This window comes from Daucus carota, chromosome 3, assembly GCF_001625215.2.
Source record: "Daucus carota subsp. sativus chromosome 3, DH1 v3.0, whole genome shotgun sequence".
In the NCBI taxonomy this organism is placed as follows: Eukaryota; Viridiplantae; Streptophyta; class Magnoliopsida; order Apiales; family Apiaceae; genus Daucus; species Daucus carota.
In genome coordinates, this window is record NC_030383.2 from 3,875,134 (window position 1) to 3,896,224 (window position 21,091).

At 32.8% G+C, this 21,091-nt stretch overlaps 1 protein-coding gene across 1 annotated transcript; it reads left to right on the plus strand.

Annotated features, from left to right (window-relative positions):
- The first annotated feature begins 16,162 nt into the window (after positions 1–16,162).
- LOC108212079 (putative F-box protein At4g21240) lies at positions 16,163–17,230 on the plus strand. The gene has a single exon (XM_017383809.1). The coding sequence runs from the start codon at positions 16,163–16,165 to the stop codon at positions 17,228–17,230; it is 1,068 nt and encodes a 355-aa protein (XP_017239298.1).
- Positions 17,231–21,091: the final 3,861 nt, after the last annotated feature.

The window sequence follows — 21,091 nt, forward strand, 5'->3', positions numbered from 1 at the left end:
GGCAAGAGTGTGCTTTTAGTTTTTGGCAAGAGTGTGCTTTTAGTTTTTGGCAAGAGTGTAGAAGCTGCATATATGCATGGTATAATTTTTGTTTCAAAAATGTATATGACAATTACATCAGTAAGTTCACATATAACCGATGTCAAATGAGTTTATAGACATCACATTTTTCCTTGTATCTGATGTTGAAACGAACACTTACATTACAATATCAAATTAAACCGATGTTTTTTAAACTAAAGACATTATGTGTATGTTACAAACCGATGTTAAAAAAATGTTTAATATTAAAAAAATTAAAAAAATCGATGTCTGAAAACTTTATTAAATCAGTTTTAATCTTTAAGACGATGTCTTATAAACCTTTAATATCAAAGAGTTGTAACAAACCGATGTTAGAAAATTCTTTTACATCAGCTCCTTAACTTAATGACGGTGTTAAAACTCTATTTTCTAGTACTAAAGATGCCATTTTACATCCATTTTTATACTAAAAACGGTGTTAAAAAGTACTTTTACACCGGTTAATATACAAAAATCGAAATTGAATACACCATTAACATCGTATAGTATACAAAGTGCGGTGTTGAATACCTGATCTACATCAGTCCTTAAATAAGAATCGATGTTAAAACAGTCGTTAACATCGTCTAATATACAAAGGGCGATGTTGAATAGAGGATTTACATCATTCCTTAAACAAGAATCGATGTGAAAAACATCATTGACATCGGTCCGGTTTTCCTTATGATGTCTAATCTAGTTTTTACATCAATTTTTTTAAAAAAACGATGCATATGGTTTATATTGCCCTCTGATGTATGTGTTCAAAGGGTGCCAAATCTTGTAATAAATCATTATTCATGTTGTAATCAAGCAATATATTGGTAATATTTCAGCAAAAGACATCAAATTTTTTTAGAAAACTGATGTCTGAACATGATTTTTACATCGGGTTAGGACTGATGTCTATATACCATACATATAACATCGCACGCGAAGACATCGGTCGGATTTTTAAAAGACATCGGCGTTTGACCGGTGTCTAATGCATTATTTGTAGTAGTGCTTTGAAACAGTACCAGCAGCTTCCTGGAGAGCATCCATTGCTGTGCGTGGCCGTGGACTTTCAGTTGCATCGTCCTCAGAAGTGAAGGTGAACTTTACATCGGGAGAACCTGCAGAGCCAAACATTCTCCTACGAAGCTCATAAACAAAGCTCCCTGAGCTACACTTCTCAGGAGAATTTCCTGTCTTGCCCCCAAAAACAATATCTTTCCAGAACTGAAACTGGTTGGCCAAATCATCCATTTGCTCAGATAACAGCTTCTGACCTTCGACAAGCTGCTTATGGTTATCACGGAGTTCATCCATGAATTCCAATACTTCCTTAGCAGATATACCCAAATCAACACAACTACCAGAGGCCTGCTGAACTGGAGGTGGAGGTGAAACCTCTACAGCTGACAATGTTCCATCTTTCTCAAGCTTTAGATTGGATTGAGTGAGGCACTTAACATCTAGAAATTCCTTGGCCTGAACACTCTCAACCCCAGCAACACTAACACCAAACCACTCGAATATACGAGTTAGCAACAACCCATAAGGTAGTCCAGTGTTTGACTTGCCCTCTATAGCCCCAATCATATTTTTCAGTATCAAATCCCCAATGTCAAAAGACTTCCCAGATAACAACATAGAAACTACAATCACATCCTGAGTAGATAAGTTTGACCTAGTTCCCAATCTAGGACACAGATTATCAATATAAACTCTAAACAGAGCATGAGCCAGAGGTAGGATTTGAGTAGTAGAGGGAAAAGTCTCAGTAGGTCCATCAGCCCCAAACAACACATGAAATTGGTCCTTAACACTAAAATCATCCAACTGCTTAAAACCTCTTTTAGTGTAAATTGAGACCGGTGAAGGAGGGGTTTTCAGAATAGCATTCAAAAATAGTGGAGACAGAGTGATTTTAGTGTCAGCAACAAAAGACACATACTGACCAGATGCATTTTCAGTTAATTGTGAATAGAATTTACGAACAAGCGAGGGGTAACAGAGTTTAGGCATGTCAACCAAAAACGATTCAAAACCTAAATTACTAAACAGCTTAACCACACCACAGTTGAAGAAAGCCTTACCAGACAATGGCTTTCCCAAAATGATTTTCCGATCCTCAAGACCCTGACCTTCGGTCTTCTCTTCTACCGACATGCGAGCTTTCTTTCCAGATTTCTCAGCTTTGCGAACTCCCGACTGTTCATCACTGCTCTCAACATCAACCAACTCAGCATCCAACTCGGTGTCATCCTCGTCAACGAGTCTCCGCTTAGTGACCGTTGAAGCAGAGGTTGGAGTCTTCATCGAAGCCCTAGTTTTCTTCTTCATCGCAACGCGAGCACCGATCGTCGCAATCGTGAATTGAAAGAAGCGATTGTGTAGGAGAGATAAAACCCTAGAAGGTTGTTGAGGGCTTTTAAACAGGAAACTGTATAGACTCGGAGAGATGATAGATTTTAAAAATCTTTTGATAATGATCTCGGGAGAGGATTTAGGGATAATATTTGTAAAACTAATTTTGGTTATAAACGACATGATATATCTAAATAAATTATCCTGACAAAATCTAGTAACATGTCTCAGCAGATTTCCACTTAAATAGCTAACAAAAAAAATTTGAATTTTAAAACTTAGCATAGATTAACACATAATCACGTAGTAAAATTCAACACATAAATTCATGTAAATCAGCACATAACGGATAGATAATTTATGAATCTAACCAGCAATATAACCCTTGGTTTGACCTTCATGCAAAAATAATTAAAATTAAGTAAAGTACTAAGAGTAAGCTGATAGTACCCGGACCAATCTTATTAGCTTGCTGACTGCACATCACACATGCCCAATTCCCTTCTCAGCACGACATATCGTTCTTCAGGAAGAGGTTTTGTGAAGATGTCAGCTAGCTGATCTGCTGTAGCCACAAAAATCAACTTGACAGCACCCTTTGCAACGTTGTCTCTTAGAAAATGATGTCGAACATCAATGTGTTTTGTCCTTGAGTGATTGACTGGATTTTCTGAAATGTTGATTGTACTTGTGTTGTCACAGAAGATAGGAGTTTGCTTGCATTTGATTCCAAAGTGCTTCAATTGTTGTCTCATCCATAGCATTTGAGAGCAACAGCTACCAGCTGCTAGATACTCCCCCTCAGCCGTAGATAGAGCAACTGAAGTTTGCTTCTTGCTTAACCAAGAAACTAAGCTTTGACCCAAAAATGCACAAACACCACTTGTACTTTTTCTATCAGTTTGACTACCTGCATAATCTGCATCACTATACCCAACAAGATCAAAAGCATTTGTGATAGGATAGAATAAACCCAAAGTGATGGTTCCACTTAAATATTTAAATATTCTTTTAACAGCTTGTAAGTGAGAATCCTTTGGTTTTGCTTGAAATCTAGCACAAACACAAACACTATACATAATATCAGGTCTAGAGGCTGTAAGATAAAGTAAACTTCCAATCATACCTCTATACATTCGAATATCAACATCTTTACCATTTTCATCTGCTGTCAGCTTGCTGACAACGCTCATTGGTGTTGATTTCGCCTTGATATTCTCATATCCAAATCTTTTGAGTAGATTCTTGATATACTTGGATTGATGCACATAAATTCCTTCTGGAGTTTGCTTAATTTGGAGCCCCAAGAAATAATTGAGCTCTCCCATCATGCTCATGTCAAACTCACTATGCATGCACTTTGAAAACCACTTACACAAAGAATCATTAGTAGATCCAAATATAATATCATCTACATATATTTGAACAACTAATATATCTTGACCTTTGAAGATAGTAAACAAAGTAAGATCAATTTTACCTCTAATAAAACCATTTTTGATCAAAAATTCACTTAACCTTTCATACCATGACCGAGGTGCTTGCCTTAATCCATATAGTGCCTTCTTGAGCTTGTAGACACGGTTGGGATATTTTTCATCCTCGAATCCTGGTGGTTGCTTGACATAGACTTCTTCCTTTAGATATCCATTTAAGAATGCACTTTTGACATCCATTTGATGTAGCTTGAACTTCTTGTAGCATGCAAATGACAATAGCATCCTAATAGATTCCAATCTTGCAACCGGAGCATATGTTTGATCAAAATCAATTCCTTCTTGTTGATTGTATCCTTGTGCAACAAGTCTAGCTTTGTTTCGAGTGATAGTACCAAATTCATCAACTTTATTCTTGAACACCCATTTGGTTCCAACAATTGAAGCATCCTTTGGTGGATCTACAAGTTCCCAAACATCACATCTTTCAAATTGGTTGAGTTCTTCTTGCATTTCCATGATCCAATTTTCATCTTGTAAAGCTTCTTGAACATTCTTTGGTTCCTCTTGAGCTATGAAGGCAGCATAAGCACAAATGTTGGCTTGAGCTTTCCTTGTCTTGATTCCAGCTGATTTATCTCCAATGATCAACTGAGGAGGATGATTCTTCACTGTTCTAGTTGACTTTGGTAGATTATGTTGAGCTATGACCTCTTCATTCCTTGTAGTCTGCCTAGGAGGAGTCTGATCAACAACATTTTGGCTTGCTGATGAAGTTTGACCTCTGGATTCATCCAATGTGAGCTTAGACATCTTATCTAAAGTTTCTTCAAGAGATGGAGTGGTTTCAGTAGCTTTATTGCCTTCTGAAGTTGTGGCAGTTGACTTGTCAGCTTGCTGATTTCCAGTTTCCTGCACTGTCAGCTTGCTGCCAGTACCTGTACCTGCACATTCTTCCTCATCCCTTGCAAGATCATCAGAAGACTCTGGGAATGAAACATCAATAGACTCTTCAACAGTATGTTTAGCAAGATTATACACTCTATAAGCATGACTTGTTAAAGAATAGCCCAAAAATATAGCTTCATAAGATTTAGAGTCGAATTTACCATCCCTATCAATGGTTTCGAGTACAAAGCACTTAGATCCAAAAACCTCGAAGTAGCTGATATTAGGCTTCTTTTTCCTTAGCAATTCATAAGGAGTCTTGTTGAGAATTGACCTTATAAGCACTCTGTTAAGAACATAGCTTGTTGTGTTGACAGCTTCTGCCCAAAAGCTTCTTGGCAGCTTGCTCTCCTGCAGCAATGTCCTAGCTGTTTCTTGTAAGGACCTGTTCTTACGCTCTACAACTCCATCTTGCTGAGGTGTACGAGGTGCTGAGAACTCATGTGAGATTCCTCTTTCTTCACAATAAGTAATGAAGTCCTTTTGGAATTCCCCACCATGATCACTTCGAATACCTACAAGTCTTGTATCTAGTTTGTTCTCAAGCAACTTGATTAGTTTCTCAAATTCACTAATAGCACAATCTTTAGTACGCAAGAATAATACCCAAGTGAATCTAGAATAATCATCAACAATAACAAAGGCATATTGTTTACCTCCAATACTCTTATAAGCTTCGGGACCAAAGAGATCCAAGGGAAGAAGCTCTAAAGGTTTAGAAGTAGATACCATTTACTTTGCCTTATGTGGAGTCCTTGTTTGCTTTCCTAATTGACAAGCAGCTAATGTCTCCATCTTGACATACTTAAGCTTTGGTAGTCCTCGAACAAGCTTCTTTGCTGACAGCTTGCTGAGATGATCCATATGAGCATGTCCAAGCCTTCTATGCCAAATTTCTGGATTATTATCCACAGCTGCTAAACAAACACCTGCCTCCTGTTCTTCAAAGTTCAAAACATATATATTTTCTTCTCGTTTTGCAACTAGAGGAGTTTTGTTAGCACCAACAAGTATAGTACATTTATCCTTACCAAAGTTAACAATATGACCATCATCAAATAACTGACTTATACTAAGCAAGTTATAAGTAAGGCCTTTAACATATTGTACCTTGTTAATAGAAATGATACTATTACCTATAGTTCCTTTGCCAAGAATAGGAAGAGTCTTGCTATCACCAATTGTGACACGACCACCCTTCTTCATCTTCAAGCTTAGAAACTGAGATTTGTCTCCACTCATGTGCCTAGTGCATCCACTATCCAATATCCATTGATTTGGCTTTACTTTAGACACGAGACAAACCTACAAAACAAACACAAAACACTCAACATTTTGGTACCCATATTTTGTTGGGTCCAGCAGTGTTAGACGATAAAACATATAAAACATTAAGATCAGATTTCTTGATCCACATTTGGACCACTTTAGAACTCTTCTTCCATGTTCTGCTGGTCTTATCAGCATACTGTCTCGGAGCTGTCTTCTGTCTGTTTCTGTTGTCAGCATACTGTCTGTGAGCTGACTTCCTTCTCCAGCTTGCTGATTGAGTATTCTTCATTGGACAATTATTAGCAAGATGGCCCTTCTTTCCACACTTGTGACAAGTCACCCAAGGCATGGCATAATTGTATGGAATGTCATTTTGTTCTTCATATCTCATTGATGATGTGGATGTAGAAGCTGCACCAATGCCTCCTTTGTCATGAGAACCTTTAGCTTGTTTCAACATAGATTTGAGACTTTCTTCTCCTTGAACAAACTTTCCCATGGCTTTCTGAAGATATTTGACTTCTTGCTCCAATGATTTGATCTTTTCAGCTTGAATAGAGATTTCGGCTAAGCTTTGAGTTTTGCATAACTCGAATGCCTCCAAGCTTGCATCCTTAGCTTTAAGATCTGCTCCCAGCGAGCTGAGTTCCTTCATGAGTGTGTCATTCCTTCTTTGGATTTGCATGTTGTTCCCTTCAAGTTGTGAGATCTGTTCCTTGAGAGTAGCAATGATTCCACTACTAGCTTTGGCACTCTTTTCATTCAAGAAATCACCTATGACTTTCTTCAAATGAACATTTTCTTTCTCGAGCTCATAATTCTCATTCTTGAGATCAATGAGTTCCATTATTGATGAACAACTCTTATCCTGCATGGTTAGTTCACAAGCAGTTGTATCAATAGTATGTAATTCGGAATTAATAGAATTTACCTCACTATTTGTGTCCGTCTCCGAATCAGTTGTATCAATTGAGCCATCGAGACCAACAAGAGCCAAGTTCACCAACTCATCACTAGAATCATCAGAAGCTGATTCATCTTCATCATCACTCCAAGTTAGAAGTGCCTTGGATTTCTTTTTATTCTTGTAATCAGCTTGATGGCTAGGCGGCTTTGACTTGTTTTTCAGCTTGTAGCAATCCCTTTTGAAATGTCCTTTCTTGCCACATTCAAAACATGCATCATCTTTTGGATCCTTCTTGGCACCAAATGTTTTGCCCTTTTCTCTTTTCATTTTATTTTTCTTTTCAATCATTCTCTTGATTTTCCTGGACAAAAGAGCTAGATCCTCATCTGATTCTGTTTCCTCATCTGATTCCAGCTTGCTGACAGAAGAGTGTAGTGCAAGATTCTTCATTTTCTCTGTTGGCAGCTTGCTGCTTTCTGAGCTATTCGCTTCAATCTTAGCTTCAAATTGTTCCAACTCAGCAAATATAGCTAGGTGATCCATAGTATCAATGTTGAGAGCTGATTCCAATGCTCTGACCTTGGCACCATATTCGAACGGAGCTGCATTTAGAATATTCATGTTGATTTCCGATTGAGGAATCTTTTTGCCAAGTCTTTCAAGGCTGTTAAGAGTAACTTGGAATCTAGCTTGGCTTTCCCGAATGGATTCTCCCTTCTTGATAGCGAAGCTTCCAAATTCTTTCATGAGCTTTCCGAGCTTGACCTTCTTTAAACCTTGTGAGCCTTCATGATATGTCTCCAATGCATCCCAAATTTCCTTAGCTGTTTTGAGAGAAGAGACCTTGTCATATTCAGCTTGATTCAGCCCATTGATAAGTGTACTCCTTGCTTTTCCGTTGGCAGCAACCTTTGATAGCTCGTCCACTGTGAGAACATCAACGTCCTTGACTTTGCCATCTTTATCAAGATATTCATAAAGACCTCTTTGCACCACTCTTTGCATTAGGGGATCTCTGGATAAATGAGCCTCCATTTGGCCTTTCCACTAATTGTAATTGTCAGAACCGGTGAGGAGAGGAGCTCTAAAATCGGACTTTCCCTGAAAGTTATCAGCCATATCGATCGATACTATTCCTGTTACAGAAGTATTAGTACAAACACAGCTCTGATACCAATTGAAATTACACACCTAGAGGGGGGGGGTGAATAGGTGTTATGGCTAATATGACCGATTTTTAATTGTTACCGAATAGTTAAACTGTCACAGACAGCTTGCTGTTAATTTTAGAGTAAACAGTCAGCTAGCTAACAATGCAGATGCAATGCAAAACAGATATAATCAGTAAGCTAGCAACACAGAGAATTTTAGCCAGGTTCGACCCATAACCCTAATGGTCTACGTCCTGGTCCCCTACCAACTTGTAAGAGATTATATTATTAATCAATAATGTTGACAATTACAATGATTCAATAATATAACTCCCTTTAACCCTTGTTCCTGTTATCAGCTTGCTGAAACCCCTGAACCACGAACCAAAAGCTCTCCAAGACCTATACTTCTCAAGTATACTCTACTAGCTAACTAGTCCCCTTGTTTCACAAGCTCGATACACAACAACAAACCTTTACACTTTGAACAATACAATGAATGAATGTAATACAACCGAAACTATGAACTCAATATAGATATATATTCAAATATAAGTACTAGAGCTCAAAGAAGATTTTGCAATGAAAATATGTTGTATTTCAGAAAGCTTGAAGTGTGTTCTTGTTTTTTGAAAACAGAAACCACACTTAAGTATTTATACAACCATTCCAACGGTCATAATCCAACAAATTATCCAACGTTCTTGGCTTAACAACCTCACGTTTAATTTGCTTGAATAATGAACGTTTGAACAATGTATATTTTACTGAGTAAAAAGTGTAGAGACGTTGTAAATATCTCAGTAAAACGTTTATGTATAAAACCATAATTTGAAATCAAATAGGAGTAGTTAGAGATAAGATCGAGTAAGTGATAAAAACTCCTATAAGTTAGGAAATCGTTTTTGTTTGAAACACTTGTTTAAAACTGAGCTCTAATATTTATATAAGTCATATATAAATATTAAAGTCCTCACATATCGATTCCTAATAAATCTCCTTGCTTTTCGACTTTGATCCTTATCCATTTGCTTTTCTGTTAACGCTGTGAGCTTGCTGATAAGCCTGAATAATAACCTGTAAACTTGCTGACAGTTGAACATAATACTAAAACATATCAAGCTGTTAGCACATGTATATATAACTTTGATAGCTCGCTAACAAGCACTAGTTTTATGCTATTAGCTTGCTCGCAGTGTGATCATCAAAACCTTGAGAGTATCATATAATAAATATCTTTATTATCTATCTGTAAGTATTTTTATAATATTAATACGTGATAATGTGTTTTTTGATTAATTTTAAATTATAATTTTCATATTTTAAGAAAAATCATGGAGTTAAAAAGAGTTGCATAATTGTTCATGTTTGTATTGAAGTTATATGATAGAGACATGTTAGTATCATGTTGCTCATTGTTTATATTTTTTTTTAATAAAAGATATTCAAAATTTTATATTAAGAATTTTATTTTTAACTTCTTTGTATATTTTTTATGAGAAATCACATAATAATATACTGAAATTTGATAAACTATTAGTGACAAATTTATTACTCCCTCCGTCCCTATTTATCTGTCCATTTTGGAAGTAAAAATTTGTCCCTATTTATCTGTCCATTTATACTTTCAAAACTAATTTAATGATAGTTTTTCAAATATATCTTCATAATTTCAATTTTCAAGGCTTGACTTATTTAAAACTTGGTTGAATTCATGTTTTCAAGACATAAAGTAGGGGTATTCCACCATTTTCAAGATATTGATTAGAGGTATTTAATGAAAAAGTTTATACAATCAATTATTCCTTGGTATGCGTTTTTTTTCCAAAATGGACAGATAAAAAGGGACGGAGGGAGTATAATTTTTTTAGGGATTTAACTTTTACGGTTTTTATTTATATTTATATATATTGTAATAGGTGGTCTATTTGTAATTTTAATATGAGATAATGATGTTTGAGTTAAGTTCTATGGAGTACATAAAAGCATTGGAGTATTGGAGTACAAATCATAATTATTTAATTTAATCATAAATAATATCTTTGATTATCCAAATTTATATATAATTTATCATTTATAAGTAGTATTAAACATAATTATCAATTAATCATTAATATCATTCAACTTTAACAAGTATTAAGATTGTTGTTCTTATAAGTTATATTGCAGAACATAATGTCCTACGATTTATAAAGGTAATTGTTCTATCTTTTGATTACAATGTTTATGTTGTAGAACATAATCTGCAGTTAGAATAAAAAATGAAGATTTAAATGATTAGATTATATCGTATGAATCTTGTAGTCTAATACTCCAATAATTTTTGTACTCCATAGAACTTGACTCAATGATGTTTTTCAATTACTTTTGAATCATATTTTCCATAGTTCATATATCTTCATTTGTAAAGAAAAAAAAGGGTCAGACAAAATTAGAATTAAAAAGGGTTACATGATGTCCCTATATATTGTAAATATATATTGTAAATGGGTATTAGAAATAATATACTCCCTCCGTCCCACTGGGGACGCGGACGCGGTAAAATGTAGTTGTGTAATTTATTTTTAAATTTTTTTTCTGAATTAAAGTTTGGATGTTATATTTTTATTTAGAAAAATAAAATCTCAAAAATAAGTTACGGAACTATATTTCATAAGAGTATTGAAATGCGTGACGAGCAGTTGCAAAGAAACGTATACAATTAAATAAAACATAGGGAGCATATTTTATCATGCTTTATAAATATTTATATATGTGATTATCCGTGGTATTATTTTTTTTTTAATTTTTTTAACTAATTAGAAATTATATTTTTGTATTTTTTATTTCTAAGTTTATAAAGAAAGAATATTAATTATTATTTTGGAGTAGAAAATATTAGAATAAAAAAAATTCACACTTATTCATATAAATTTTTTATTTGACATCCAATTTAACTTTATAAATTATACATCAATTCTTAATTATTTTATAATATTAATATAGGTTAATGATAGTAAATTCACCTTTTTTTATTTTTTTAACAAACTATAAATTATATTTAGAAGAATAACGCTAGATTTTTTATCTTGTGTTACATCTTAAGTGTTTATAATTTAAACTGTATAAACTATTTAATGATAAAATTCATTAAACCAAGTATGTATAGGCCTACATAAAATTATAGATTTATTCAATACTTAAAATTATCGTAACACTAGTTTGGTCCAAAATTAATAGTGAAATAAACGTAAAAAGAATATTAGTAGAAAAGATATTTATGAATGTGATTATATAGTACATTTCATATTAAATAAAATGCTTATGTAACTCAAGTAATTTGAATATTTTATTTAAATTTTATGAGGTCATATATTCAAATGAACCACAATATTTATATAATATGAGTTCGGTGTTGGAAATATTTGATGTACACCTGACATATTTATGAGTTTTTTTTTTGTTTGCGAGCAAATATCGAGTGATGGCATCTAACTCAATTTTATATGAATTTTTTTCATTTAAAATTCTTTCAAAATCTTATAGATTTTGTATACTTTATTCAGATTTCAAAAGAGATATACCAATAAAATATTACTGAAAAAGAGATATAAAATAGTTTTATATTTATCAAAAATCTATTTTCTTTTAAGAAAATTCAAAAACTATTATAACTTTCATTAAATATTTTATTATAATTTTTAAAAAAAATATGAATCCGGTCGAACTCGTTTGACCCCTATCTTATATTTCAAAGTAATTAATTTGTTCTATTCTATAAATTAAAATTATTCAATGCCCTCTAAATATTTTATTTCTGGATTAGATCTTATATTAAAAGTTCTCTAAGACAAATAAGATCATGTTAGATTTTAAACGATGAACATCATTATATATGAAATATCTTAGACATTGGTTTTTAAAAAGAGATATCTTACAAATTTTATTGAACCTAGTAACTCCTTCCAAATTAATGTCCCACTTTTGACTATTCAAATTAATTATATTTTGACTAAATTTATATATTTATATATTATATAATTGGAAAAATAAAAAAAATATTATTAGAAAGTACATTTAGTTTATTCTAAAATGTAACTTTCTATTTTTTAAAAATGATAAGTAAAATATTTCTTAATATTTAGTCAAAAATTAATCAATTTGATTGAGAAGAGATATGTAATTTAGGACTGAGTGAGTAACTAAATATTAATAATTTATTAAAAAATTTTAAGTTAAATATGTTTAGAATTTTAAGTTCAAAAAATGTTATTCATAAAAACACCTCTTTTCGTTTAATTTTAAAATATTCATTAAATTTTTTGTGCTATTTATTTATTTTATTTTTTAAATATATCTGAATGTTAAATAGTAGGCTATTGAGATGTTATATATTGATATTAAATTAAAAATTGCCAAAAAATTTAGATTTCATAACAAATTATCTATATAATATTATTGTTAAACTCAACTAGTACTATTTCTTAATTAAGTAGAGTTTACGAAACTCCGGCCTCATCAATTCTAGAAAAACAAAAGACTAATATTTGAACTTGATTTCAGAGTGTTTAAAATATAGTTTTTTTTATTAATTCATTAAAATATAAATTGAATATACATTTAATTGTATGTGCTCCAACATATAAGACCTAGAATTTAATTTAATTTATAAGACCTTGTAATAGTAAAATGATGGAAGAACATTTTATAATCATAATGTACAACTTGCACCATCTAAAAGTATTAAAAATATTTCATAAATAATTATTTTATTGATATAGAATATGATGTAAATGAAATATAAAACATTATATCAAATGATCATTACTCAAACTAATTTCTTACTTACATTAGTTCAGTTTATAAGACTTTAAATCAGTTTCTGACATTTTTCAACTTATACTCGAAGTTGGGCAGAATCTAGTGCATCCATTCATTTCAACAATTATCTTGATAAGAATTTCACACCTAGTTTAGAGAATATTTCTCCTTTTAAACCATTCTTTTTAAACTCATTAATTTTAAACTTTCACTATTTTTGTTGGGTATCCTCACCATCAAAAAGGTTTAAAACCACCGTTTATGAACAAATACTTTTCCTTTTCAGACATGTGATTTACAATGAAAACAGGTTTTTTCTCAAATTCAAATTCTGCAAATAAAACTTTCTCTAATAATCTTTTAGATACTATATATTGATGATAATACTCAAACAAACACCCGTATTGAATCTTTTGGCAACTTCTTCTGATTCTATACTTCTAGACACTATTGCAGATTTTTGAAGTACTTCACCAAAAACCTTTTCTCATATTGTATATCCATCTGAGCCTACTTCTCCAAGAGACCAAAACAATGATCAATCCACTATTACAGCAATTGTTCGAACCAATTCTAAGCATGCAAGGGTTTAGGATTATGTCATTCCCTCTACCAGTATTGTGGCACACACTGCTCATGTCAGTACAATGTTAATGTCAGTACTATATATGTTAATGCCATGCCCTTTTAATGCTACTAAATTTGGCATTAACAATAATAGTCCACACCACAGGCCATTTTTTAGGTTGTTAAGTATCTTCTAAGTACTTCCATTCCAAAAGAACCGTATGCTTATGAAGAATATAATACTTGGCCAATTAGTTATGTGCTAGAGTGTTGACAAATTTAAAGCTAGGTTAATAGACAAGATTACACACACGAGGGCGAATATTATCATTGCACACATTTGCTCATCTGGACTAGCAGTTTATAGTCAAACATTCGGATGTTCATTAGTTGGACATCAACAATAATGCTATTCTTCATGGGGATATGTGGAAGAGATAGTCATCTGTAAAGGTTATGTTTTACATAATCAAAGAAATTTGATTTGAATGTAATTGAAATCTATCTATGGCCTCAAACATGCCTCTAAATGTAGGTTGAAAAATTGTGAATAGTTCTTGATCTTGGTTTTAAGCAGACTACAATTTCTTTCAAGTACTTCAAATTATATATGTTAAGCAAGGAAAACATTAAAAATCATGAGACTTCTCCAAATATAACTTTACAAGACGTATTGTTATACCAAACATGTTTTAATTTCAAAAATTAAATGATTTTTTAGAATATGTTTTATTAAAAAAAAATACTCTCTCCATCCCAAAGTAGATGAACTAGTTGGCTTTGAACACGTAACTTAAGGTGCATACCTTCTAGTTCCGAAATTTATTTTTCAAAATTTTTCTTTTGTAAATGAAAATTTCATATTTAAATTTTTATTTGCAAAAATAAAATTTTAAAAATAAATAATGTAGCTATGTGATCAATGAAATTTAAAATGTGTGCATGAATTCAACGACCTCATCTAATTTGGGATGGATGGAGATATAATTTGGGATGGATGGAGTAGATTTTACAAGGTTTTATATGTAGAATATGTATGTTGTCTAAGTGTTCGATAAATCAGTGGCATTCATATAATACGGAAAAAAGTTCAATGAAGACCATATACTCTGTCCAATAAAACACTAAGAGAAAATTATCTAAACAAAATCGCAATCAATGAAAAAAGATTTTAGGCTATATGATGTACACCTTGATTATCTAAAAAAATATTGAACAGTTTAAAAGGATAAAAACCAAACTCAAATAAGAATGAATGAAGCCATGAGAGCTCCATGTTACTAATGCAAGAAAACGATATATATATGGCTCAGTAAATGATCTTGAGACTGTAGGTTGTTTTAAATTTTTTCTTATATTACGCTTTATCCTAACACTTTATTATAATAGGTGATAGATGGGTGAGTAGTTTCACAACCAGCCTAGTTGGAGCAAGTAAAAATAGACAAGAGGAAATGAACTTGAAGATGATAACGTAAATTTTAAATATTATAAAGAATCCTTATAATTTTCTCCTCAATTATAACTTATTTTAAAAAAATTATATTAATAAAATAATAACAACACAAAATAAATAACATCTACTAATTTATTGAATAGCTTATTGAGTAAGTAAAAACTTATATTTTTGAAGAAAAAAAAAAGATCATTAATAATATGTGTTGATGTCATACAATATTATACACTATAATGAAATTATAATATTAATTTAAGTGCAATGTTTATTTGAATGCATAGTAAACTAAACTATATTTTCTAATCAGTTATGTACTTTCAACATTCAAACTAATTATATAAAAAATATATTCATATTTAAACAAAGATGACCTTTTAAATATGTTAAAATTTGTTGGGCTAATTCTTGTTTGGGCCACCACATGTCCTAGTTTGTAAGGAACCCATGTCCATATGGCAAGATAGTACCACAAATCTAAGCAGGGTCGGTCCTGAGATTTTGTTGGCCTAGTGCAAGAAATTTTTTTGGGCCCTTTGAAGATGCTCTTTAAAATTTTTATAAATTATAGTTTTATCACTTATTTTTAATTTTTTAATAAAAATTTAAATATTAAAATTTTATTCAAAAACAAATCTTAAAATCAAATTATGAAACTATACTATATAGGAGCATTAAAGTGCATGTGATGTCCCCGTCCTCCAAGATATACAATTCAGGAGATGGAGGGAGTATAATATTTGGATAAGATATAAACAATTAAATCAAAATTAAAAGCTTGATTATCTTTATTTTTCTGAAAATTGAAGTCCTAAATTGGAGATTGAAAGACAAATATGTAGGTGAATGGATCCTTAATATCTGGTGAGTTAGAAGCGTTGAATTTTATTGACATTAAATAAGAAAATGGTTCTGATTTTATATTACAAATAAACCGGCACATATACTAACAGTCTAACATATATACAGGGCTAAAAAATCTTTTGGGCCCCTGGATCCAGTGGGCCAGTGCTGGAGCACTTGTTGCACTGGTCCAGGACCGGCACTGAATCTAAGTTGCAGGAGCATATCCCAAGGTAGTACCACAAATGGAGCATATCCCGAGGTAGTACCATAGATCTCAGGCATAAATGTTGGCCATCTAGTTAGGGTTCAGTACAAAACTACTACTTTAGTGAAGAAATCATCTTCTTAATACTTTCATTTAGAAAGAATGGCCGTCTCAAATGGATACTTGGCTGAAGAAATCATCTTCTTAATACTTTCATGGCTGCCTGCAGTATCACTAGTCAGGTTTAGAAAAGTTTGCAAGTTGTGGAACTCCATAATCACCAACCCTAAATTTATTGAAAATCACCGCATCAATTGCCAAAAAAGGCAGCCCTCTTTGCTCAGTTTGGCCCAGATAGGAGATGTCCAGCAAATGTGTATCACTTGTGAAGATTATTCGTTTAGGCTGAACCTTCCCCAAAATTGTTATGGTACGACAATTTATTATGTTCGCTCCTGTAATGGTCTTGTTTGTCTTGCTGATTTATATGCTCAAGTTATATGTGTATGCAATCCATCCACCAGGCAGTTTAAAATACTTCCTACCCCCAATATAAAATCAAATTGCATCATTGGAGTTACTCTAGGGTTTGGATTTGATTTTATTGGAAATGGATACAAGATTTTAAGGATGGTGTTAGGGCTCCATGGGGGTAATGGTTTAGAACAATTGGCAGAGGTGTATACCACAAATGCTGATTCCTGGAGAATGATTGAAACCCCTCCTATAGTACAGAAATTTAGGATTTTTCCGAGCGGAAAATGTGTAGAGTCTAAAAATGGAGTATTGTATCTGGAAGGTACTAATGGTTTGCTGTGGTTCAATCTGCATAACGAGGTGCTTGGAGTACATCCATATCCCCAAAAATCTTTGCACCATGTAAAGATGTCAGATCTCTTAGATCTCCAAGGATCCGTAGCTATGATCCGTAGATCCACGGATGATGAATCAGTTCCTAGTCTATGGTTGTTGGATGGTGATGGGGGCAAGTTGTCTTGGACTAAGAAGTGTAATCTTGAGGGTGCTTCTGACATACAATGGATAGTTTCTTACTGGTATTCTGGGTATTTTATTGGATTTGATGATGACTCGGGACGCATATTTTATGGTTACAAAAAGAAAGAGACTAATAAACCTTGTTTTCCTGCTGATGTATTAGACGAAGCTGAATCAGTTGTCAAGCATTGTGACTCCCTTGTTTCACTTAAGGGATTTGAACAACTAGAGTGAAGTGGTAAGTATATTCTCTATCATGGAAGATATAGCATATGCATATTTAAGAATAAAACATTTAGATGTTCTTAGTTTTAATCCTTAAGTTGCCCATCAGTTTACTATATATGTAATGTCCTTGCACAATATCTGATAGATTGTTGCTTCAGTAGTAATATTAGTGATTGTGTTCAAATTATTTTTGATGCCATTGATCATGTGCAAAGTATTTAACTAAAATTAGAATGATGAATTGCACTACTTATTGACAATGTACAATTTTGTAATCAATGCAAAAAAAGGTGATGGAAACCAACAATGCAACACTAGAACTGGCATGAGGTATCAGATTCTCAAACAAAAAGCAGGTGCCCAGTTCCAGCTGCTGGGGTATTGCCAATTAAGTTTGACAAACATAATTACAATTAGTTGCTTAAACTTAATATATCATATTACTGTATCTTGATTTTGTGATCTATTTGCCCAAGGACATGCATCATTTTGATCAAATACCTATTTGTCTTCCCAAAATCTCTTAATACAACTTTTAGTTTTATGGTTTGGAGATGGTGGTAGTGTTAATGTTCCTGTGGTGATGGTAGTGTTATTTTCTGATGCCAACTGATAGCTGACATCTGTTGTATCGCATGTTCTTATCACATATATTCATAGTAGCTCTTGTATCATTGATTTCGAGTAACTTACTTTTCTCAACAGATTAGTCAGCGAGAGCTGGTGGGGAAGGAGGTTGCAGTCGCAGAGGCAAGTGGTGAAGAGGAATATGATCGCGATGCACATCTGTTCCCTTTGCCTTAGTCTTAGTCTAGGGCAGCTGATGATGTTGCTAGTTTGCTAGAATTGACAAATTTAAATATTAATACTTTGGTAAATGAATTGTGATGGTAGTGAGGGATATATCATTGTGATAAATATTTAACTTCTATTTTGGTTAGTTTGTTATATTTGGTTGTTGGATTTGTACAGGAATGCAGGGTCTCGCCAAATGGTGCTTTTTAAATTGATGGTAAGTTAAATTCGACCAACTATTTTCAACTGTATACGGTCGAAATAATATTTAAGCGCGGGAAATTTGAAATTTGAGATCCCAATCGAAATTATGATTTCGACTAAAACGGGGGAGATTCTATTTTTTAGGAAACTTTTGGCGGCAATTTAAATGTAAAAATTTTCTTGTTAAGTTTTGAAATTTTGGCCACAAAAAATCCACCAAATAACTTCGACCGCTTTTGATCGAAAAAGAACGGTCAAAAAGTTCAGTCGAATTTATTTAAATTCGACCATTTTCTTTTGTTGTTGACTCAGTTTCTCACGACCAGTTCATTTTCGGTCGAAAAAAGTTAGTCAAACCAAAAAGGTCAAAAATGGACATTTTTTATCACTTTTTGACAGTCGAAAATGACCGTCTTTCCTATAGTGTCTATGCATATCATATAAAGATGCCAGATCTCTTAGATCTCCATGGATTCATAGCTATGATCCTAATATCCCTCGATGATCTGTTAGTTCCTAACCTATGGATGTTGATGATGGTCGGGGCAGGTTGTCTTGGACTAAAATTTTGATATTGGGATGCTTTAGACATATAGTGGATGGGGTTCTGAGTAATTTATTGAATTTGATAATGATATCGGACTCATATTTCTGGGGTTATAAAAAGAAATGGACTAATAAACATTGTTATTGGAGTGATGTATTAGAAGTTGAATCAACTGTCGAGCATGTGACTCCTTTAATTCACGTAAAGGGTTTAAAACAACTAGAGTAAAGTGGAAGGTGCAACATTCCACATCGATTAGATAAAGAGTATGTGGGGTCTTTTTAACACAAGAAAATAACTAATATATACCAGTTTCCTAGCTAGGACTGAACTTTATCGGGTTGTTGGATCCGGTGTGAATTTAGTTGCAGGCTTAAGATGTTTTAAATGATATTAATGCTCTACCCATCAGGAAGTGCAAAGACCGATTTCCTTTGTTAACATTTATGGATTGTTGCTTGCCGTATATGACCGTGTTCAAATTATTTTTGATGTTTTTTTTGTTCCTTAAATATCAGTGATCACATGCAAAGTATCAGAGACCAATAAACCTTGTTTTCCGGCTGATGTATTAGAAGCTGAATCAGTTGTCAAGCATTGTGACTCCCTTGTTTCACTTGAAGGATTTGAACAGCTAGAGTGAAGTGGTAAGTATATACTCTATCATGGAAGATATAGCATATGCATATTAAAGAATAAAACATTCCCACATGTTTTTAGTTTTAATCCCTAAGTTGCCCATCAGTTTACTATAATATCTGTGATGTCCTTACACTATGTGATTGACTACTGTTGCTTCCAGTAGTATTAATTAGTGATTGTGTTTGAATTATTTTTGATGTTTTATTCTGCTCCTTGAATGCCATGCATTGATCATGTGCAAAGGATTTAACTAGAAATCACTACTTATCTTGTTGACAATGTACAATTTTGAAATCAATTGAAAAAAAAAGGTGATGGAAACCAAAAATGCAACACTAGAACTGGCATGAGGTATCAGATCAGATTCTCAAACAACAGGCAGGTGCCCAGTTCCAGCTACTGGAGTTGTGATAATTGTAAAGGATGCTTCTTGTTTTAAATATAATCTGTGCAGATTCAGTATGATTGTTAATTTGGCAATATTGCCTTAATTGTCTGTAAGCAAGGAGATGAATAACCAAAAAATATAACCTTAAAAAAATATAGGGTTTACTCTTTAATTATTTCACCATCCTGTGTAAAAGTGTTCCTGGACCATTGATGCATATATTAAAACCTTTAAAAATATGAAAATTTTCTGAAGCATTAGAACTATATATCAGATAATCATTTTATTGCCGACATAGGTCAATGTTGTTTCAATATTAAGGAGAACCAATTTTTCTAATCTAAATAAAATCTAATTGCATATAAGCCAGATTCGAAAATCTGGACCGGATTTGATCCAATATTATTTCATAATTTATCTAATTTTAGTCTAAATTATTTCAATTTAAAATTGACCTCATTCCAATTGGTTCAAATTATGCAAAATCAAAATTAGGCTCCTTCGTTCAGAAAAAAATAAAATATTAGGCTCCTATAGAAATTGTTACTAACAATCCAAGACCTATCAAAATATACAATAACATAAAGTAAATTGATGCGAAACTGGTCTGAATTCCTAATATTTAGTTTGAGTCGTGCTCCAGAACCACCTAGGAGACCTGATTTACATTACCCCAGTGTGGAGCTGGTTCATAATGGATAGTCAATCAACTCTCTACTTCAATGCTTGACCCAAACTCTGCGAAGAAGACAAGAAACAAAATCCTGTTGATCAGGAAGTATACTGTGAATATATATGTCGATCTTTACTAAGATCTTAATAGTGTACACCATATCACTACAACAATTCTAGGTATTTACGACAAAATTTTAGTGTCTTTTTCATCGTGATTAATATTATTTACGACGAAATTTTTTCGTCATTTTTGCTGGCGTCTTAAATTTAAAAAATGGTTGGCGTTTTACATTGTGTCGCAAGTTCCACCATCGTCATAAGTTCAGTCACGTGGATTCCACTGTCCAATTTATCAACCACAATTAGCGATGAAAATATAGTGTCGTATGTTAATATAGGCCCAGTATATTGTAAACTTCTTAGACAGCTGATGACTGTAGCAACAAAAACAGATTAAGCTTTTTTAGGTTAGAAAGAAGGCAAAACCAAATTCCGTGATATGGTTTTTTAACTTACGACGAAATAATAAGAACATACTCACTCCGTCTCATTTTAGTTGTCACATTTGGTTTTGTGCCGGTCAAATTGACCAAAGTTTAACTGAGATTTATTAATA